Genomic DNA, 22,771 nt, shown 5'->3' with positions numbered 1-22,771 from the left:
AAAAAGGACCCCTTTGTGTTTGCCCGGAGAGGGCCCCGAACTGGGACTGGGGCCAGTTGCGCCCTTGCCCAGGGCCACCGCCCTAGTTGGAGGGTCCCCTGGCTCCACCCTGCTGAGAGCAGTTCCGGCCAGATTCTGGGAAGCCGGGGCCCTGCGGGCTGGAGGGACGCTTCTGTCTCACCGCACGGACGTGGTGCACACGTGAGAAAGTTCCGTAGAGGCTGCCCTCAGAATGCCAGCAGTGGTTGCCTCTGGGCGGCGTGTTCCCAGAGGTTTTAACTTTCTTTTTTATGTTTGTTGTTATATTGTCGTCGTTTGAAAACAATCATTTGAAAAATATTCTATTTTAAGACATTAGTTAAAAGGTCATCGTGTTCTCCTGGCTCGCATGTGCCGTGAGACAGAAAAAATAGATGCATCCAAAAGCCTCGCTTTTCCACCATGCATATACATTCAAGTTGAATCACTAAGTTGGAAACAGGATGTGGCTTTCGGTCCCCTGTCATCATCAGCGACAGAGCTTCTGTGTGCGTCTACCCTGTGCCTGGAGCTGTGTGCTGGGTGTGACTGTGACACGTTGTCCCTAAGATGGTGCCAATGGCGTAGCAGGGGCAGCTGCACACGCATCACCGCCGAGTATAAAGAGACGAACAACCCAGAGAGGAAGGGGCGAGGCGAACTGTGGGCAGGGCAGGCTCCGGGGGAGGGATGCCCAGCTGAGTCGGAGAGCCCGGGCGGGTTTTCCAGGCTCTGTGAACTCGTGGGAGCGTGGGATGCAGCGCTGCCACGGGCGAGGCCAGACCCAGACCCAGACCCCGGAGGCCTTGTCTGAGACCGTGGGCATTGCGACTTCTTCCCGCTGGGGTTTTCCTAACCGACGCAGAAACTTGCTGGACAGGAGGGCAGCTGATCCCTCGTTCCTCCAGAGGGGGGAGCTAAAACCGAAGGGGGACATTAGGGAGAAGACATTTGACCTATGAGGGGAGGGAGGACTCGCTGTGTCAGCACTCGGAGATGGGGGAAGTACCACCTCCTTAAGCACTGGGTTCGCGTCCAGGGGGGCATTCACACACGCTGGCTGTCCGGGGGTTTCTGCGTGGAGGAGAAGGCTCAGCAAGGTCACCGCCCACGTTCCCTCTGACCTGAACGTCAGTGTTCTGTGGGGAGCCACAAGGGTCAGCCTGCGCCTTCTTCCCAGACACAGGATCGGACGTTTCTGTTTTCTACTCATCTGAGTGCCTCCTCTTAATTTTTTGACTTCAGATTCAGTTTCTCCGATTCTTTGAAACACTCAAGTAAGCTCCATATGTTGCTATCTATTCTTAGAGCCTGAAAAATATTTTATACATATAGTTTCTCTTCCTCCCTCCTCCCCTCTCTCTCTCTCCTTCTCTCTCTCATGCAAGCACGCTTGCACACAGTGAACACCAAAATTATGCACGAGAACGATTATGATTAGAAAGTAGAAACTTCCCCTCCTGGCCCCCACCATCTTCCCGTAACCCTGGACTTCTGCTCTGTATTATGGAGCCCAGAGCAAGTCACCTGCTCTCTCTGGACCTGATCTAGGGGATCGCCTGGTGAAGTAGCTGTCTCAGGACCGGGCACACAGTAGGTGGGTTATAACTGGCAACTGGAGTTGTCAGGCGCTGCCTCGAGGAAGCCTGGACACGCGCAGAGGAAAGGATCAAGTGTGGGTCAAGAATGGGCAGAACTGGCAATGTCCTCGGAGGACGGGACGCAGGCACTGGTTTGCAGGACGGCCTGGAGGCTCCCAAAGAGACTGCAGTTCACAAATCCAGGCTCCCCTCCCTTGAATGGCGGCAGTCAGACGCCCAGCATCAAGACGTGCCTTTCTGACCCCATCCTCCGCCCCTAAACCACCCGTTCCTCTTCTGTTGATTCCGTTTCACAGCTTCCTCTATGGGTCGTAATCTGGTTATAAAAGAAAAACATACAGGAATGGGGGGGAAAGGAGGTTTACAGTTCTGAGTATGTGAAACACGGTGTTTATTCTTTTTTTTCTAAAGATTTAATTTATTTATTTTTAGAGAGGGAAGGGAAGGAGAAAGAGAGAGAGAGAGAAACATCAATGTGCAGTTGCTGGGGGTCATGGCCTGCAACCCAGGCATGTACCCTGATTGGGAATTGATCTTGCGACACTTTGGTTTGCAGCCCATGCTCAATCCACTGAGCTATGCCAGCCAGGGCACACGGTGTTTATTCTTATGTTATTATTTATTAATTATGGTATTATTTTTCCACATGAACAATTGTGAGCCTGCTTTTGCCCCACCCTGTATATGTTCAAAATGGGGGGGAGGGGAGCAATTAAAAAATCACCGGGTCTTCCTGTGCAGAGATCACCACTATTTCTACGCTGGTGTCCCCCCTCCAGTGTTTTCCGTGCACACACAGCTGCCGCAGGCAGACAGAGGCATCTCCGTGAGTTGCATCGGTCTGGACCTGTGGATGTGTGAGCACGTCCAGTCGGTCTCCAGTCAGCAGTGTCTGACACGGGTTGGTGCTTACTCTGCGCCAGCCACTGTTCTCCACCCGTGTGTCAGCTGCTTTGATCTTCCCTCCACCCCTGTGATGTGGGTGCAGCTATCACCCCCATATCACAGGGGCAGAAACGGAGGTACCAGACGTGCCAAAGTCACCCCGCAAGATCTCAAACCTGGGCCCGTGCATTAACCGGGACCTCTCTGTGCTGCCTTTCTTCCTTCCTGGTTTTAGCCTAGAAAAGCATTTTGTTTCTTAGTGGACTTTGGACGCGTGCAACCTCACTGTGCGTGCACTTGGCACTCCGGGAGCCTCCCTGTTACCCTTTGCGTTGGTGGGTGCGGGTGTGTGGAGGGAGGCCGGTGATCAGGAGGAGGAGCCCAGCCGTTCACACAGGTGCACTTAGTGTGTCCCTGAGGGGGCAGCGCCCACTCTGGGGCCTGATCCTCTGCTCTGCCACTCAGAACCTAGGAGGGTCAGCCCACGGGGCGGGGGGCTGCTTCTCCCTGGCAGCCTCCTGCTAGTAACCCGGCTCAGGGGACACAGATATCATCCCAAACACCAAAGTGCCTGTCACACAGGGAGAGCCGGGCAGACCTGCGGGCCTCCCCCCATCTGCTCATCAGCCCCTTCCACCTCGGAGTGAGCCACTCTGCGACAGACGCGGCTTGGCCACCAGCCTGAGTGCTGGCGGGGGTCTCAGCCTCACCCTTCTTTGCTGACTAGCCTTGACAGAGTGACTGAACTTCTTCTGTCTCTCCGTTTCCTCATCTGCAATAAGATAGTACTAGCCCCTTCCCCTAAGGATGTTGGGAGATTAAGTGAATTAACATAACTCAATAATCCATCCTGAGCATATGTGCTCCTTGGAGAGGGCCTAGAAATGCGCCTGGCATCTAGTAAGTGCTCAGTAAAATATTAGCTTCTGATGCCGGCGCCTTACCGCTGGACCAGCCCAGGCACAAGTCCCTGGAAGCTGGAGTTTCCTGTTTTCCATCTGTCCCCGGGAACCGTGCTCTCCTTCAGGGCCAGGATCGTGTTTTCCCACCATCGTATTCACCCTGCTGGCCCGTCAGTATGTGATTGTGCCCTGAGCACACGCTTATTTTAGTGCGCAAATAAGTGAATGAACAAACGCACCCCCACCACCTGGATCTGTGAGCTCCTCAGAATGATGGCAGATTCTGAGCATGTATCAGATTTCCAAAGGGGCACGTGACCCTGAACACGCTGAGGGGTGGCCCCAGGTCCTGGGACTGGGGTAGTCAGCCTGGCCGTGGCAAGTAAGCCCGGGGAAGGGCAGCGGTTCTAAGCTCGCTCTCGCCTCCCCATAGGGCTTTTTGTAGGGCCTGGCATTTCGTGTCCGCGAGTGAAATTCCTTGGCCCCAGCACACAGTAGTCGCATGCGATGGCTCTAACGCAGTATTTGCTGGAAGTCACTTGCCTTCCGATCCTCACACACACACACACACACACACACACACACACACACACACACCAACCTGCTTGTCTTGAGAGCTGCGGGTTTGAGAAACAGCCGCACAATTTAGTAACCAAACCAAACCGGGGGATTCGAAGCAGCGATGGAGGCAGGACACAGCCCCTGCCCACTGTTCCCAGGAGGGGAGGGGCCGTCTCCAGCAGAGTTGAGAGAGGGAGGGAGGGAGAGAGGGAACAGCGATGCAGCCTGGAAGGGCGGCTGGCAGGGACAAGAGCCCGTCTCACTTTCCCTTCACTTCCCACGGCTCTGAGTCCCTGCTTTCCTCGGCCTGTCCCCGCACAGGCACAGCGCCGGCGCTCCTGAGGTAGGGTGAGTTCCCCGGGTTGCCACACCGCCTGCTTATCTGTGTCTGTCACTTTACGCAGTTGTACACCTTGCAGGAAATCACGTTTAAAAATACATGATAAAGATAGCCACTTTCCTTTGACATCGAATGATTTCCAAGAGAAGCATTAGTTGATCCAAGTGTTTTTACTATTGCCCTCCTGCTTGCCAAGGTGGGAATCTGCTTCGTGATGGCACTATCTGTGTGTGTGTACGAAAGTGTAGATTTTAACACAGTCGTAGCATTGCGGAGTATTGTTTTGTTGTTTTATAATTTATCGCATGTTTAATAAGTGCTTAGCTGTATACGTGTATGCATACACTGCTGATGAGATTCACGACTTCCCATGTGCTTGTTCGCCTGTTTAGTTTCTTCCTGGTGGCATTTCTGTGGCTTTTGTGTACTCAGCCTGGACTCAGAAACACACGTGTGACCACACACTCACACGCCAGTTCGATCATTCCACGCCGCTGGTGTGTTCATCCATCCGTATTCCTCCTTATCCTCAATTTGCTTTGATTCTAAGAACCAGGAACTTGACTTTTTAAAGTTCAATGTTGTGATTTAAAAAAGATCTCCTCTTTTTCAACCTTAGATTTTCGTGAGGACACTAGACAAAATAGGAACTGAAGAAAGTGACAAATCTTTTGGGGGGCTAAGATGAATAACACCCTCTCCCTTTTACTTAGACCTTAGCCCTCCCCATCCTCAAAGCAAGCCAGGGGCTCAGAACAGTGTGTTTTCTCCCCACTTTACCGGTGAAGACCATCCAGGGGCAGGCTCATTATGGGAGGAGCCTGCTCCCTCTTCCTCCTCCCCCTCCCACCTCCCTGCCAGCAGGCCTTTGCGGAGCAGTTTTGGGGCATCACCTGGCTGCGTAGGTGTCCGACTTCATTGCCAGCAGTGGACCCCCGTCAGGGTGGGCAGGGAGAGCCTGGTTTGTGGGCCCAGCGTGGTGCCCAGAAGGGCCGCTCCCCGTCCTGTGCAGGAGGCCTGCTCCTTGGGAAGGTGAAATGAGGAGCCGCAAGTCGAGAGCTTGCCTTATTGTGCAGCGTAAAATAAGCAAACCCAGAAAGGACCGATGATGATGATGGTGGTGGTGGTGGTGGTGAAGGATCTCGGTGTTGCAGTCATTCTCCACCACAGACCCCCCGTTCCCTGTCACTGAGCCGTGGTGTGTGCCAGCCCCTGAGCCAGGCGTCCCACACACATTGTCTCGTTTCATGGTCACAGCAGCGCCGGGAGCTGGGTGCGACCTTTATTCCCACTTCACAGGTGAGGAAAGCGAGGCTTAGAATAATTAAGCTCACAAATTAGGAAGTGGCAAAGCTGCGATTCCTTGCCAGATCGGTGACAGGCAAGGCGAGGCAGGAGGAATAAAGGTGACTTTTATCTGCGTTGTGCCAGTGGGTAGACCAGGCGTCGGAGAGCTCGGTGGCCCGCCCAAGGCCACACAGCAACACGGTACAGAGCCTGGTCTTGGATCCGGGTTCCCGAGCCCAGCCTGGTGCTTGTCCCACCACCGACCGCGCGATAACCACTGTCAACAGTGCGCGCCGTGTGCCAGGGGTCCTTCTGGGGCCGCCCTGGTCCTCGAGGACCTGGGAGTGGGTCCTGGATAGAGGTCGGTGGGCCCTGGGCTGCCTGAGCCCGAAGCTTCTGCTCTGGCCACGGCAGCCCCGCTGCCCCCTGGGTTTGCCTGGATCACGGAATGCGCGCCAGCGTGCCAGCATGCCAGCGTGCCAGCATGCCAGCGTGCCAGCCTGGAGCTGGGGGACAACAGGGCATCTCTGTCCTCGCTCCACTGACCACCAGAGTTTCTTCTCACACATGACCGACCGCCCTCGGGCAGCTGCATAGGGGCGGCTGAGAAGGTTTATTTTTTATTTTACTTATTTTCCAAATCCACAGACCTTCCAAGGAGAGGTTGGTTAAGAAAAACATCCTCCTGCGAAATGGGGACACTCTTTGGCAAAGCTTCTGCCTCGCTCAGGCCGGCTGGGATTCGTGACTGAGAGCTGGTTGTGAGTAAGAGCCAACTGTAATGACCAGCATTGGCGGGGAGCTTCCTTTGTGGAAGAAACTGGTTTAAGCATTAATGAGGGCTTTATCAACCCGCTTTTGCAAGTGAATCACAGAGGCTACGTGACTCGTCCAGACCACCCAGCTAGGAAGGGGCGGAGCTGGGATTCCAACCCCAGCAACTGTGGTTCCCAAACCCGCACTCCTGTTCCCTCCAGGGCCCGCCTCCTGACGGAGGAGACAGACTGGGTGAGGCCCAGAGCATTTTTCTTATAAACGTTGCGTTTCTGGGGATGGGTCAGGGTGTGCCTTGAGTTATGGTTGCGCCTGTTTCTCTGCTCTCCACTGGCCTCCTTCAGGGTCGGGTCATGGCAGGCTGGCCTTAGTGTTCCAGCACAGCGGGTGTGGGGGGGTGGCCGGCACAGCGGGGGGGCCTCACACATCTGACAAACTAGAGAGTGGGTGAGAATGAATGAATGAGGGGGGCGATGAACAGATGACCAATGTCTTAGCCTACCTGGAGCGGGATGCTTCTGAAAACGGTGCAACTGTAAAGCGAACTTCAGGTGTAAAAGACAGAGGGCGTGGGCCCCTTCCCTTGACTTGTTTTAGAGCGTGTACCTCCCCTGCAGGGGGGATAAGCCAGCCAGCTCCCGGGGACGCCTGGCTCTGACTCTTCTAGCAGCAAGACTCCCACCCAGCAAGTGGCTCGACCTCACCACCGGTCCTGTCCCCATCTGAAATACAGCCCAGTGTCAGTTTGCACTTCTTCGAGGGAGTGCCAGTGACAGCCGCTGTGATTTCTTCCCGGGAGAGTCAAAGCCACTGAAAGAGCTGATTTTTAAAAATTAAATAACCCGGGTGAGGGGTACCTGAGGGTTCCTTCTATCGCTCCCTTTCCTTTTGCGGATGCTTAAAATTGTCCACAGGACATTTTAAAACCAAGTAATAGAAATTTAACGTTTTTGTTTAGAATAAAACCCTGCAGCTATATCATGGGGTAGGACGCAAAATGCACATGCGACTCTGAGATAGAACAGGAGCTTTGAAAGGACTGAACGGCTCGAAGCTGGTGCTCACATTGCAACCTCAGGCCGAAGATGCGCGTGACCTCGCCCGGCCTTCCGTGTCCTCCCTGAGAAAAGTCGGAGGGGGGGACGCCCTCGTCCTAGCGCAACACGATTCGTGTGAGAGCAGAGACGTGAGGGTGCTTTGTGATCTGCAAGTATACCCTCCAATTAGATGATTTTTTTCATTCATTCAACGTGTTTCCTGAGGCCCTACCACGTGCCGGGGGCTGGTCTAGGCACTGGGACCCGTTCCTGCACAGCTGTCCATGGGGGCAGGACAGACCCGGGCACTTTACTGGGATCAGACTGCCCAGGCGCAAGTTCTGCCTCTGCCACTTCCCTCTTTGGGAAACATGGTGGGCCTCAGGTTCCTTGTCTGTGAAATGGGTACAGTAATAATACGGTTCCTTCTGAACGGCTGTGAAGATCGAATGGACGATAGATGTAAAGTGTCTAGAGCAATGTCTCTCCCGTTTTACAGGGAAAGGCAGAGGCTCTGCAGGTCCAGGGTCACCCAAGCCTGCCTGACGCCACAGCCCTTTCCTGCTCCTGCCATTCATAAGCTGCTTCGTGATGGTGGTCTGTCTTCCTCTGCCCTGTGCTTTTCTGGCACCCGGCAGAAAAGCTGCCATTTTGTTTGGTGTCTTCGGAATGTGCTTCTTAATCTGGGGTCCTCAGGTCCTCGGCTGGGCTTCAGCATGCCGAGACCCCGGAACGGTTCAGTGGTGGGGGAGTATAATTCTGCGCATGGTTCTGGGGAGAACAGTCACAGTGCTCAGTTTCCCAGAAGGGTTTGTGACACCCCCTCTTCCCCCACCCAATAAAGTTAGAGCCTTGCTGGCCAAGAGGATACATTTCAGCTGTTCTATTTCCTACAGGCTTAGAACACTGCCCGGTGCATGGTGAAACCTCAGTAAATATCTGTACATGGAGTAAACGAACCTCATGATGCGGGGCCTTTCCCAGTCCTTCTTTCTGAAGGACATTGTTCCACGGGCTCTTAGGGAACCTCTCTGCCGGCGGCAAGGCCAAGGCCCAGGGATACGCTGCCAGGGCTGAGCTCAGAGCCTGGGGACTCACAGACAGATCTCCCTCCCCTGGGCCCAGTGCCGCCTGCGTCTCTGCTCCAGGGAAACACGGTGGCGGTGGGCCTGCCCCCAGGAAGGAGAACTGCACCCGTGCAGAGCAAAGGGGCGCACTGCCTGCCTCCATCTAGGACGTACCCACGTCAGGCGGCTCTGGGGTTGCGGGGAATAAGGCAAAACCGCGATCATGGGACATTTGAGTTTTCAAGGGCTTTTGCTGGCATTCGAGGCTGCAGGTGGCTGGGTCTACGCAGATTCGTCTTTGCACAGTGCAGAAGGCTCTCTTTGCCCCTCACACAATTCTAGGAAGTCGGAGAGGAGGGATTCTGGAAGCCAAGGTGTTGCAGCACGGATGCCACAGTCCACACACAGCAGGGGACAGATGGGGGTAACCCTCCCCGCACTCATTCCCACAGAGCTGGAAGGGGTCTGAGTGCCTGCCTTCCCCAGTGGCCGGCCATCCCCCATCAGTGACAGTCAGATGCACCCTCGCCTGCCAGGCCTTTCGCAGAGAGGACACCGAAGGCTGGGCTGAGCCGGGAGGCCGGCGGCTGGAGCTGGGCCCCAGCTCTGTCGTGGACTGTGTGTCTGTGTCAAGAGGCTTAGCTTCCCTGGGCCCCAGGTTTTACTCCACTATTTATTTACTTGGCCATTCATTCATTTCTTCAGCAAATATTTATTGTGCACCTGCTGCGAGCAAGGCACTGGGCTGTGAGCTGGAAAGGAGGGAGGTATTTTTTCTCTGCAATGTGAAACCTTTTGGTTCAAATCGCGTGCAGTTTGCCGCAGCCATTTCGGAAGCTCCGTGGGCCCCGGGGTCATTCCCGTTTTTCTCCTCCGAGCCTCCTCTCACTCCACGCTGTCCTCCTTGAGACGTGGCTCCTAGAACGCCCCGTCTTATCTTGAACCAGGGGCCTGCAGGGCCAGGGGCCGAGCAGTTCCGAGAACGCCGCCGAGAGAGTGACCGTACACGTTTGCTCTGCTGTTTGCAATACTTACAAAAATATTTGGACAGCCCTTCATTACCTGCGCAGGTATTTCTGAAGTTTACGCTGCAGGCCTGAGTGAGTGTGACATCCCGAGAAATAGTTTCCTCCGGCCCTCGAATGCTCCCCTCGAAAGAGCTCACGTTGTGTACGCCCCGCGGGTTTCGGAATGTTAATGGCGGGGCTGACTCACGCCAGATGGGGAGGAAACGCGTTGGAAAGGGACGCATTGTATACACAGACACTGCCACTTGGCTCTGGGGCCGGATTTTTAAATGTAGGAAAGATCAGAGGTCTAGGGCTCCGACTCACGCCTGGACTTTCTCGGGGAGTTTCTTAGCCCATCTGCATCTTGGTCCTGTTAATAAAGGTGTCACTTTTATGCCACTCAGTGGACAGACCATGTTCTGGTGGCACAGCACGAAGTCAGTGTAGTTCATCGGAAGGACCCTACGTGAAAGCTCAGATTTGGGTGCGTGTCAGTTCTCACATTTAAAAATAAAATTTTAAACGACAAACATTAAAGAAAAAAAGTCACTTACCCCTATATCTTTCTATGTTTCTTCACCAGCTAAGAAAACTTGCCCAGATCCATTCTGTAATTTATAATTCACAAGAAATAGGCTTTTTTTTTGTCGGGGGGGGAGAGGGTCAAACTAAAATTTAATAGGCAATTTTGCAAATTAAATAAGAAGTGTCGTTTCCCGCAGTGGGCATAGCCCGGCTCTGTGCTGAGTGTTTTACACGCATCATCTCTCATCATGGTCCTACCCACCATTAGCGCCCCCTTTTACAGGTGGGGACAGACCCAGAGACGAGCACCCCAGGCCAGCTGAAGGGACAGAGAGTGGCTCAGCCCCTAGATTTGAACCCGGGTCTGGCCGACCCCTGTGTGACCGGATGCTGCCTTCCTCTCTGCGTTTTGCTCTCGTACTTTCCCTGCCCTGGGCCCCATGTGCCCCCAGGATCAGCGCCCTCTGCATCCGACCCACCAGCAAACATTCTGCAGTTTCATCTGCGCTGGCGGCTGGAGGACTCAGCCACTCTCCCCGCCGCCCACTGGCCCCCTTGTCCAGCATGTCCAGCCTTTTTCACAGTGGGTGGTTGGTGCCGGGGGGTGGGGGACAGCGTGTCCTGGCTGGGTTAGCCTCTCGGCTCTAGCATCTATGTGCAAGAATTGATAGGGGACAGGGCGGGGGGGGGGGGGACGGGTCCTGTCTTTGTTCGGTTGAAGAACAAAGAGGGCTGTGGGCAGGTAGGCTTTGGTGGGCTGGTGGGCGGAGAGACCCTGGAGGTGAGGAACAAGTGAGGACCCGAACCTGAGGGGCTGTTTCCCTTCCATACTGAGCTCTCTGTGCCAGGCTGTGTGCTGGGGCGTGGGGCCACAGCTCTGTGCTTGGCCGGCCTGCCCTTGGCAAGCTTGCAGCTCGAAGGGTTGCTGAGCCAACTGAAGGTGGAAAGGTCTGGGTTCTGAGAGCTCAGTTCTTAGATGCTGTCCGTTCTGCAGCTTCCTAGCTGGGTGACCTTTCTGGGCCTTGATTTTGTCCTCTGTGCAATGGGTCAGTAACTGCGCATCCTACCCCCAGACCTGTTGCATCGAGTGCCGTGACAGGAGCGCGTGGGGAGCCAGGCGTGGAGGATGGGGTGGGGGCCCGAGTGCTGTCTCGGAGGGCAGCGTGGCTTCCTGGAAGACGTGACACCTAAGCTGAGGCCTGGAGGAGGACGGGGGTCCACCCGGCAAAACAGGTAGAGAACAGGTTCTCAGCGGAGGCATCGCTGTTGGGGGACCCGAGGACAGGCCAGGCCCATGTGGCTGGAATGGCCAGTGTGAGGGGGCTGGAAGGTGGTGACTTAGCTCTGGCCTGGGCCTCTTCTCACAACTCAGGTGTCCACCTGAGACCCCTGATTGGGGCTGGGGAGGGTGGACATTCGGGCCGCCGCCACCACAGACCACAGCGTGGGCCCAGTGGCCGAGAGGGTGGAGGAGAGATTTTGTGGTGGGTGCTGCAGCCAGTCCACAGGGACACTGGGAGGAGGAGTCTTTGGGGTGGCTGGATGGGGCTTGTCTAGCAACCTCCCACAAACCCAGGCACGCTCTGAAATGGCAGGGGAGCCCCCAGGGGTCAGCAGAATGTCCCTGTGGCAGGCGTGGTCTTCCCACCTAGGCAAGCCTGTCGTGTTCCCGCGTCACTTCAACAGGCAGTCCATCCACCATCGGGCGTGTATTGAGTGCCTGCCGTATGCCAGATGCGGCCCTAGACCCTGGGCGAACGGCAGTGAGCAGGGAGCGACACAGTCCAGGGCTCGACTCTTGTGGAGCCGACTTCCAAGAGGGGGCGGGGCAGCAGTCTTAGCTGGAGTGATCTGGGAAGGTGACAGTTCCTGAAGTGAGAGAGCAAGCCACGTGATTCTCTTGGGGAAGGTGTCCCAGGCAGGGGGACCAAGTAGAGCAGAGGCCCTGCGATGGGACCATGTTGGGCATGTCCAGATGGGTGACGTGTGTGTGTGTGTTTGGCTTGAAGGACGGCGGAACGGAAGGAGCGAGAGTCCGGAGACATCGGGAGGCCAGTCCATGCAGGACCTGGTAGCAGCCAGGCGGCCCGGCCTCACTTCGGCTTCTGTTGGGGAAGAGACTGCAGGTGTCAAGGGTGGGAGCCCTTCCCTGACGTTGGGTGATGGGACAAGGGCCTCGCCTGGACCCCAGCCCCACCGCCGCCAAGGGCCGGAGGGGAGCCCGGGCAGGGCCCCGACCTTCCTGTGTTCCCGTTGGCATCCTCCCCTGTGACGTAGCGAGGGTCCTGGGAAGCAGGTGCTCGCCAGGGCAGTTCTTAGTTACCGTGGTGGTTGTTAAAGCCACGAGGGCAAGCTCATTGCCTTTCATGTGTCCTGAGAATCGCAACCGTCTGCTCTGTGCCCACAGCACGGGGCCTGCCTGTCATCCACTGCCCATCCTCCTCAGTGCCCCGTGTCACCGTGGCTCGGGGTTGGTGGATAGGGCAGCTGGCGCCCAGGGCCTTTCCGCTGCGGAAGGGCGGGGGTGGGGCAGCTGCAGGGATCCTGCTGGTTCTGACAGGCTGTCAAGGTCAATGTCTTGACTGCAGGAATCAGGACCCTGATGGGGAGGGACAGGGTGCTGTGAGGACACTGAGGAGGGGCACCTGGGCCAGAGCGGGGAGCAGGGGAGGGGTCCAGGTCCCCGCTGAGCTCTCCCGGTGGCTGGTGGCGGCAGGGCCAGGAAACGAGTGGCCCAGACATCAAACACATTTTAAGGCATTTGAAACCAGCAGTTCATGAAGGGGGATGGGGGCGACTGAAAGAAGTCACGGGGGAGAGGTGGAGCTGGAGAGGTGGGCGGAGGCAGGCCAGGCTCTCAAAGAATGGCCCGGGGAAGGGGGGTGCGGGGTAGGACGGGAGACGGGTGAGGGGGGCCCTGAAGACTTGCAGGCAGTGAGGGATGCTGGGGTCTGGACAGGATGGTGGCAGTGAGGGTGCAGACTTCCAAGGTCAACTGGGCGACACTTAGACTTGGAGACTGACTGAACTTGGAGGTACAGAGAGAGAGAGAAGGGAGAGCCGATGCCCAGGTGTGTGGCTCCTCGACTGGTGGGTGGGGTTCCCTTTACAGAGCTCCTGAGGCCAGGAGGGAGGGCAGGAGAGGATACGCTGGGCTTCGGTTGAGTGGGGAGGGCCGGGAAGGCGCCCTGGGAGGCTCTCAGGAGCCCTGGAGCCCTGGGGGAAGGCCCAGGCCTGGGGGTGGAGGCGGGGTTCCCTGCAGATAGACAGAAGAGCCTCCTGGTTGCCAAGCGGCCGGGGCAGCAGAGGGGGGCAGAAGGAGGAAAAACAAAGAGAGGCGTTAGGTGCGTAGAATACCATGGGAGCCTGGGTATGGGGGCAGTGTCCTGGGTTTGCCTGGGCTCGTGGCCGTGGACTGGGACCCTGAAAGAGGCCTGGGTGCGAGCAGGGAGGGGAGGGGGTGAAGAGGCGCTAACTGTGGGACAGAAGGGGCTTGGAACCCTGGCCGAGGAAGGCTGGTAGAGGGAGGGCTTCTCTAGAGGCTCCGAGAGGAAGGTTGGGGCTCACTGCTGCCCGAGGTGTTGACCGTCTCACTACAGAGTTCGGGAGAGGAGGGAGGCTTGGCACAGGTTCGAGCACAAGAGGGACTCTCTTTTGGCCTCACCGCCCAGGCACGTGTCCCTGCAACGCTGGTGGCTGTCCCTGTCCTCCCGTGTCCCAGTCCCGGCAGCCGCGGCCTGGCCAGCTTCGCTCAGTGGAGATACATGAGCCGAGGTGGGCAGGCGGCTCTAGGGTTGACGCAGGGCCTGGCTCAGCACGTGCTCTCTCCATCCTGGGCCTGCCCCGCCAGGCCCTCGTCACCCGGACAACTGCCCTAACCCTTCTCCTGCCTACCTGCAGCTGCCACACACTCATGGCTGCCAGGCCGTCTCCTGGATCTGCCTGAGGTGGCGGGGTGTTGTCTCAGCGAGCAAGCAGCTTTGGTAGGGAGAGGGCACCCCACTCCGGGAGTGCCCCCCACCCAGGTGCCCGCACTGCCCTGCACACCTGGCCATTGTCCACTGTTAAAAAGGTGTCTGTGACTGAATCATACCCAGTACTTTCTGGCCTGACCGCGACCATGTGCCGGCCCCCAAGCAAAGCACGTTGCATGCGTCCTCTCATCTAACCCTCTGCAGCATTGTGATGTGGGCTCTCCTGTCGCGCCCATTTCACAGATGACGGTACCGAGGCTCAGCGACGTTTAGTAACTTGCCTGAGGTCACTCACATTGCCCCAGACTGTACTTTTGGGATTTTTACTACAGGCAGATAGAAGACAAGATTGTCTTTTTAACTCATCACTCTACAATCACTTTCTGAGAAACTGGTCCCTGGGCTTTGCCAGCAGCCCTCCGTCCCATCCTCCCTGCCTCCCCACCCGCCCCACCCCCCCATCCAGCTGCAATGAAGCCTCCCCTAGGTGCCCTGTGGGAGCTATGGCCCATCTCAGGACATGAGGGCGGTTATGACTTGGGAGGGGACCGCAGCTTAGCCACTTACTAGCTGTATGTGTTCTGGGATCATTACTTATCTCCCTCTAACCTCGATTTCCTTATCTGCAAAATGGGGACCACTAGTCCCCATTATTAGTTATGCAGAGAAAATGAGAAGACTCTTAAGCACTTAGCATGGTGCCAGGCACACTGGAAGGACCCAGCAATGGTGTCCTCAGATGCTCATCACTGCCCTCATTGCCTTGTCGTAGCCCAGCTGACCCAGAAGCCACCCGGTCAGGCTTAAACAGGTGCCGGTGGCCCGTGTGTGTGGTGCAGCCCCGGGACAGGGGAGATGGATCATTGACGGCCGAAGCTCTGCATTATTAATGTCGTTATTCTCAGACTTTTAACGAGGGCCCTGGTGGGAGCCCATATATGGAAGGCTGGAGGCAGCCTCCCCTGCAAGCGCCTCGGGGCTCCCGGGTTGCCATGGAGTCCCGGAGGCGGCCGGGGGTGGACGCCCGCGGCGGTACCTAGGGCGCCGCTCTCGAGCAGGTCCTCAGTCTGCGGCTAGAGAACTGGCCGCGTTGGGTTCCGCTGTTTGTGCGGGCCCTTGACCGTTCCTTTGTGACCCTTGCGTGGGAATGGGGCTGGCGGGGAGAAATAAACTGGTGGGGACCGGAGCGGGCCTCCTCAGGAGGAGTGGGGTGTGCCTGCGGTGCCTGCTGCGGGGCTTCAGCCGCCTGCGGTTCCAAAGAGCCGACGCGTAGGGGAACCGAGGGGCCCAGAAGCCGAGCCCCACTGCTCGCGGAGCCGTGCGCCCTGCGCGCGCCTGCGTTCGGCCGGCGAGCCGGGGAGTCCCGGCCGCACCGCGAGCCCTGCTGCGGCCCGCTCGGCCGGAGAGGAGGGGCCGGCCTCGGTAGGACAGGCTAGGGAGGATCAGCGAGCGGATTCCACACTCTCCAGGCAGGCCCTAGGACGTGTCCACCTCCCCAGCCTTCCCACCCTTCCACGACCGAGGCTCGGCCGCGAGGGGTGGGGCGGGGCGCGGGGCGCGGGGCGGGTCCGGGAGGAGCCCGGGGAGGAGCCGGGGCCGCAGCGGCCGCCGCGTCAGACCCGGCCTGAGCGCCGCGGAGGACCGGACGGAGACCTGCACGGGCGCGGGCGCTGCGCCGGAGGCTTCTCTCGCGGGCGGGGTTGTGTGGCCATGGCGGACAAGGAGGCTGGCAGCAGCGACACAGGGCCCCGCGGTGAGTGCAGAGAGCAGGTCCTGCGGCTGCGGTGGGGCGGTCGCCGGAGGGATGAGGCGCGTTCGCCGCCCGGCGCCGGGGCGCTCTCTCGCGGGCCGCGGCAAAGTGGGAGCCCCCACCCCATCCCGCCCAATTGGTGGGACCGGGGTCAGCGCCACGGAGGGGTTGGGTGTCTAGGGGTACTGAGACTGCCCACCGGTTATGCGCTTCGCTCCCGGCGGGGGCGCGGACACTGCGGCGGGGACCGCAGCCCCCTCCTGGGCACCCTGGCCGTCCTCGCCACCAGGTGGTGCCTCCTGCGAGGCCCGCGGGGTGGTCCCGCATCTCTGGCAGCTCCTTTCGGTGACTCAGCGAGGGGGGTGGGGTGGATGCCCCTGGGAAGTCGAACATTTGGACCTGTCCCCTCCCTCACCCCGCTCAGGAGATCAGTCGTACTGGTCCGGAGCAGGGGGCTGCAGTTTCGGTCCGAACTACATCCCACGCCCCTGCCCACCCTTCCTCAGGGATTCTGTGGGCTGAGGAGCGCGGCGGCGGGGCTCCGCTGCTCCCGCTCTGCCCTCTCTGCCCCGGTGGGGGTGGGGAGGAAGACAGCTCCCGGTGCCCCGGGAGGCGCGCTCACGCTTTGCAGATATGCCGCGGCCGCTTTCTTCAACCAGGGAGCATGGTTAGGGCTCGGGTTGAGGGGAGGGTCAGGAGCAAGAGGAGGAGGGGGGAGCAGCTTTTGGAGCCCCAGTCTACACATCCCGGCTTAGCCAGCAGAGCAGACGGGCTGGCCGGGATTGTGGGTCCCAAGTGGGGAAAGTTGGGCGCTGGGAGGCGCCGCGCGTGCCCGACCTGCGGGGCTGTGGCAGGAGCAGCCGCGGGTGCGGAGAGTGGCCCGGCGGCTTCTCCCATAGCAACAGGACAAGCCGAGACTAAGGGGAATTCATCCAGGAAAGAAGCGCCTGGCTCCGCAGGAACCGCGAAGCCGGGGAAGCTGAGTCAGGTGGCAGCACAGCCACCCTAGTTGGTGTGGTCGCAGTCTGGCCCAGCGTGGTGGCCCCCCGGCCTTGGCTAGCTCCGGAGGCCGGGCCCCCTCCCCAGCCCATTGTTCCTGCGGATCTGGGAGGTGCCTCCCTCCGCGGCAATGCAGTGGTGGGGAAGGGCGGGGGGAGGGGGAGATCCTGACTCGGTTCCCTCCCGGAGGAACCGTGGAGAGCCCAGGCCAGGAGCGGGGCGGTGTGTTAACACGCATCCCAGACCTGCCCCTCTCCCTCCCTGCCCTTCCCCAGCTGTCACACAGCAGGCAGTGGACTGGAGGCTGGCTTTGTCTGAGCACCACTCAGCAACTGGATTGGTTCACCCCCCCCCCCCGCCTTTTCCTTTAAATAGGAAAAAATACATAAAATCTAGATAGGGAGGGGCGTCTGAATTGCCAAGAATTGCTAAAGCTTAAGTGAGTGAGCCAGTTTCTTGCCTCTCGTGCTGGGACAGATGGTGAGTGGCCGCGTGGAATGCAAGGCCGGCTGTAGGGTTCGTCCGTCAGAGGAGTGAGCAGGGACGTGGACCCCCGCACACACCCTTTTGTCTTGCGAAGCTGGTTCAGCACCACCATTGTACACGCATGTACACACACACACACACGGGGCACTCGCCGTCTGGTTGCCCTTAAGGCTGGGAGAGCCCGCCATCCAGGATGGGGACACACACTGGGTGTGCTCGGCCACCCGCCGCTGCTCGCCGGCCTCTCTGTTGTTCTAGAGAGTTTCTTCACTTCCAGAGAGCACTGTTCAAGGCAGGCTGTGCGAACTGCCGGCACGTGGACTTGGGACAGAGGGCGGGCTCTGTCTGGCAACTCACTGCTTCTCTTTGGGCAGCCACCCCTCATCTGTGAAATGGGAGACATTCAGAGGAGCTCAGACGAGCAGGGCCCACTCCCCCACTATTCTGTGAACACGTCTATTTCTAAGGCTTCCTCGCTGCACAGTCTGTGCTGGACAAGTGGACACGCGATCTTTAATTTTTCTAAAGCCTCACAGCAGACCTGTTACCAGCATTCCCCTTTTACTGGGTGGGGAATCTAAACATGGGTTGCATGACCTGTCCAAGGTCACACATCTAGGAAGCATTGATTCAGACCCAGGCCATCTGATTCCAGGGCTCCGGCCCTTTGTCACCATCCTGTATGACCCCACGGCCCCTGTGGCCAGTGATTGTCATTCTATCAGGGACATGAAAATGGTGGCTCTTCTGGGATTATTTCAAGGAAGCTCTTAGTACGGAGGGAAACGTGCCACAGGTATCGAACTGTGTTAGGGCGTGTGAGCACTGGGAGCCCTGAGTACCGGGGTGTGCCCGAAAGGCTGGCCATAAAACTGTCCCTGGCAGATCAAGTGAGGGGGGGGCAGGGAGTGGCCGGAGGCGCCCACCAAACAAGGACGGCGGGATGTTGGCAGCGGTGGGAGCTGTGGCGTCTGTACAAGGCCTTTTGTCACTGTTCCGTTTGTTTTGTGTACGCTTGTACATTTCCTTCATAGAATGTTTATATTCGTTCATTCACAACGTCAGTGGCCACCCTTTTCATCTCTGGAGTTCTGACCAGCAGAGGCCGAAACGACCTTCATTCCTGCCCCCACCGAGACCTGGGTTGGCTGACACTGAGTGCCCTGGAAGGATGAGATGCAGTGGGAGCGGGGTGGGCGACGGATGGTTTGGTCTGGGCTGGCTTCTAAGGCCAGTCAGGGCTAGGTGTGGGCGGTGGAAACCCAGTGATTTGCTCCAGAGCCAGGGTAGGGCAGGGGACGGGAGGCAGGGGCTTTGCCTGAGTTGGGGGCGCCGCTGTAAGCACGGTTTGTACTCTGGAGCTGGGATTCTTACCATCCTGGCCGTTAGCCATAATACAACTAAGCATTCATGCTGAAGTCTGAGAACAGTGAATAATTACTCATTTAGCCCTGACCGCATTTGTTAATGAATGACTGACGCTATGAGGGGGGCCTGTTACCCCATTTCACCGAGAAGAAAGCTGCCAGGCCAGCATGGCACAACCGGAAATGGGCTGAATGAGGGGTAGGAAGCGGCCAGGCCTCTCCTGGCACGTGTCCGGCACGCTGCAGGCCCTCAGAGCACTTGACTCGACGTCCGAATGAATGGGTACACGGCTGGCAGAGAATGCAGCTGCCCGACTTCCCCGAGGTCACCAAACCACAGGTGGAAGTGGGTGGGTGCTGGATGCGGCTCCCACACTGGCCGGGAAGAAGTCTGAGTGATGCTCTGGGCATCACCAGTTGGGGCTCCGGCCAGGGGATCCAGTCCGTGTCCACACCTGCCTCTGCAGCGGTGTCCCCTGCCCCTGGGGTCCTGTGTAGCCCCTGTACCTGCTTCCCACACAGGGACTTGTGTTTCCCAGAGCCCCATGATCTCCTTCAGCCCTCATGTAGTTCCCCCTTTCTGTAGCAAACTCCTACTCATCCTTCAAAACCCAGGTCAGGTATCACTTCCCAGGAAGCCTTCTTGAACTCCTCCATCTGCGAGAGATCCCACTGGTGCGGTTCCAGAGCCATTGGTACTGGCTGTTGTTGGTAATCCCAGCCAGCGTTCACTGAGGGCCCGATGTTTCAGTTTCATATGCATAAACCCCACTGACTCCTTCAACAAGCCCAGGAGGGTGTCATCAGCCCATCTTGCTGATGAAGCAGTTTGAGGCCTTGAGAAATTTGGTAACTTGCCCAACCAAAGAATCAAATCACCCAGCCAGTGAATGCTTGAGTTGGTATGTGAATCAATCATGGAGCGTAAAAGCTTCTGCCCTTTCTCTCAATGCCTTTGCTCCCAACCAGGGCAGGTACTGTGTCTTTCATGGCCATACTCTTCGTAAGGGCCCTTAGCAGGTGCTCAATAAACATGCCGTTGTGTGTTGACTGAATATCAGTCAGCAAGCCACGAGGGAACACAGCAATGGGGAATGACATCCACATCCTGCCCACTCCACAGTGGAGTGGTGCTTCTAGAAGCCTGGATGCTCAGAGAAGTGGGAGGCAGTGGGGGGGGGGGGTTCAGGGTGGAGGGTCAGTCCATCCTGGAAGAGATTCGTCTTTGATTCCAGCAAGGCTTTGAGTGATGACTCAATCTTATGGGGGCGAAACGCTCTCTCGTGGCATAAACAGGCCTCTTTGGTAAGGGAAAAAGCTTCTTTATTATCACTGTGCATAGTTTGAATGGCAGGGAGAAACCAGGGCCTTAATGAATGAACAGCATGTGGCAGGGAGTGAGCGCCGCCCACCCACAGGCTGGTGGGGTCTGGGCACAGCCGGGAGAACCACGCAAGTCAAGGGCCGACCAAGAAGGGCTGCTGTGGGTTGGCCGGGTTGGGAAGGAGAAGGTTCTAGTGGGATTTCACAGGGGCAGTCAGCTTGGATTCCAATGCTGGCTTTACCACCTACACCCATGGGATTCTGGGAAAGTTATCCGTCCCCCCACACCTCAGTGTCCTCAGCTGTAAAGTGGGGATAATCATAGGGCCCATTTCAGAGGGGATTTGATTTACTCCCATAACGCCTGCTAAGTGCTGAGTATACTTCCCAGCTGATTGCTGTTACCTGCTGCTGTTATTCACTGCTATGGATCCAGCGGACACAGGTGGGGCAGTTGTTGTCAGTGGCTGCATTTCATCCAGGAGACTCACAGGGGCGAAGGGCTAGGCTGCGATCCCACAGCTGGGAAGGGCCAGTTCTCAGTCTGAGCCTCAGGCCACGTGGCCTCTTGTCCTGCAGGCCCAGAACTCTGGAGGAGAGCTGGGTGTCTCAGACTGCTGGCCCCACTGACTCCCAGTTGGCCCTTGGCCGAGGCGCTGAGGTCCTTCCAGGTTTCCTGGCTGGGGCACCCGTGGGGTTCAAGGTCTCTTTGCGTCCCTGGACTCTATCCAGGGCCTTCGGCCTGTTACCCTCAGATGGACTCCCAGTCCACCGCCAGACAGGCTCTGCCCAATGTGCTGAGACCCCAGGTCCAGAGCTTTGTCCGTGCTGCTCTGCCCTCTGGCAGGACCACCCCTCTGCTTCCAGCCTGGACCATGGCCAGGCAGGTGTAAGGTGAGGTGGGGCTGAAGGCTGCTCCACAGCACCCCCTGCTGGGGGAGCCCTGGGCTGCAGCGTATGGGCTTTAGTTTAGTCCCCTTATTGTTAGGGTGGTGCATGCATCCTGGTTGCCGGGATGGCTGTGGTCTATGCCTCTTGTCCCAGTGAAATTATTAATAGTGACTCCTATCTGCTAAATATGCCAGTTGGGAAGATAAATTAGGTGGTTGTGCTACTTATCTCTGTCCTCTCCTCAGCCATCGAGCCTCTTATGGGATGAGGAAGGCAGCAGGGGGTGTGGTTGAACCCGGGTTTTGGGCTTAGACACTTCTGGGTTCAGATGTGTTTAACCTCTGGGTGTAACACTACCATGCCTCATTTCTCCTGCCGCGAACCAGGATGGTCAGTAATCCTGCTCCATTAGGGGACGGTGAGAGTGAAGTGTGGGAATGTGTGTCAAGCACGAGCCGTGAGCCTGGCACGCGGAGGGCGCCCAGTTAGTGGCTGTGATTCGGGAGAGGTGGGGTTACACGTGGCATCTGGAGTCCGACTCCCCGGGTGCAACTCCGGGCTGTGCCGTTTACTTGCTCTGTGGCCCCAACAATTTACTTTGCCTCTTCAAGGCCCAGTTTTCTCATCTGTAAACTATGGATTATAATAGTCTTCTTCACATGTTTTTTTTTTGTGTGTGTGTGTGTGAGGATTAAATGAATTTATACAAGGAAAGCACTTAGAATAGGACGGGCCACCCTGAATTAATGTTAGCTGTTATTGTTGTTACGAATAAAGTCTGAGGCTACAATTTTCCAGCGAATGAGTTTCCTACTGCCATCATAAAAATTACCGCAATTTCAGCAGCAGAACACAACACAAATTTATTATCGTATATTCCAGAGGCTGGAATTAAGTCCATAATGGGTCTAAGTGAGCTAAATCCAAGGTGTTGGCCAAGTTGTGTTTCTTCTGGAAACTCACGTTTCCCAGCTTCTGGGGGCCCCCACATCCCTTGGCTCGTGGCCCCATCTTCCATCTTCAGGACACATCACTGCAACCGTGGCTTCCCTCGTCACCTCTCTCTGACTCCGCCCTCCCTGCCCCCTCTTGTCAGGGCTCTCACGTGAGGTCCTCTTACGAAGCCCTCCCGGATCATCAGAATTAGCTCCGCATCTCAAGGTCCTTACTTTAATCAGACCTGTTAAGTCCCTTTTGTTATGTAAAATAGCATATTTCCAGGTTCCAGGAGTTAAGACCCAGGCACATTGGGGGGACCACTATTCAGCCTTTTACAGCCCGAAAGATCTGGGTGCTGCCTAGATTTAGGAGGTTAGTTAGAGAGCCTTCAGTCTCTCCCAGGAACAATTTGAGTGTTGCAAATTGGTCTTCCTCCATGTTTTACCTCTGTTGGGTTCCTCTTGAACCTGCTGCATGACACCTTTCCAGAGTTTGTTGGTCAGCCCTTGACTTTTCTTCAATCCTAGCAGGGTCCTTGGAGACACTGCCACTTTCAGGGTGGCATGGTCCCTTCTAAGGAGCCTATGGAATCACTAAAACCTGAGTAAAAGGTTTATTGGCTCCCAAGTGGGAATACTGTTTGATTTTTTAAAAAATTAGTGAAATGTCTACAAATTGTCACGTTGTATTTGCTTTCGCTATGTAGCCAACCATCCCAGAATGTAATGGCTCGAGATGGTGGCAGTCGTATTTGCTCATGATTCTCTGAGCAGGCTCTGCCAGGCGGTTCTCCTGCCGATCTTGCCTGAGGTCCCTCAAGTCACTGTGGTCCTGTGATGCTGGGCTGGACCGGAGAGCCCTGGTAGCCTTGCCCCGGGCTCTGGGCTCGGTGCTGGCTGTCGGGGGTGGGGTTTCCTTCTCCACGTGGTCCTTTGTCCTCAAGGAGGCTAGCTGGGGCCTCTGTATGTGCCTGCCCCGGAGCAGCAAGAGGAGGAGAGGGGAGGCTGCAAGGCCTCTTGACACTTTCCCGAGAAT

The 22,771-nt window shown here is 57.3% G+C and overlaps 1 protein-coding gene across 2 annotated transcripts in view; it reads left to right on the top strand.

The window, feature by feature from the left end:
• HSPA12A (heat shock protein family A (Hsp70) member 12A) overlaps positions 1-22,771 on the top strand; it is a 135,948-nt gene that overhangs the window by 61,268 nt on the left and 51,909 nt on the right. Inside the window, exon 1 of one of the 2 annotated variants that reach the window (XM_045854231.1) lies at positions 15,610-15,734. The exons of the other annotated variant lie outside the window; for it this stretch is intronic. Within the exon in view, the coding sequence (XP_045710187.1) occupies positions 15,692-15,734 (43 nt within the window). The 5' untranslated portion in view covers positions 15,610-15,691. Of the gene's footprint in view, positions 1-15,609; positions 15,735-22,771 lie in introns of those variants that run through there. 2 annotated transcript variants of the gene reach the window in all.

This window comes from Phyllostomus hastatus, unplaced genomic scaffold, assembly GCF_019186645.2.
Source record: "Phyllostomus hastatus isolate PE091 unplaced genomic scaffold, TTU_PhHast_1.1 phas_scaffold_1066, whole genome shotgun sequence".
Taxonomy (NCBI): Eukaryota; Metazoa; Chordata; class Mammalia; order Chiroptera; family Phyllostomidae; genus Phyllostomus; species Phyllostomus hastatus.
This window is presented reverse-complemented; position numbering and strand designations above follow the sequence as displayed.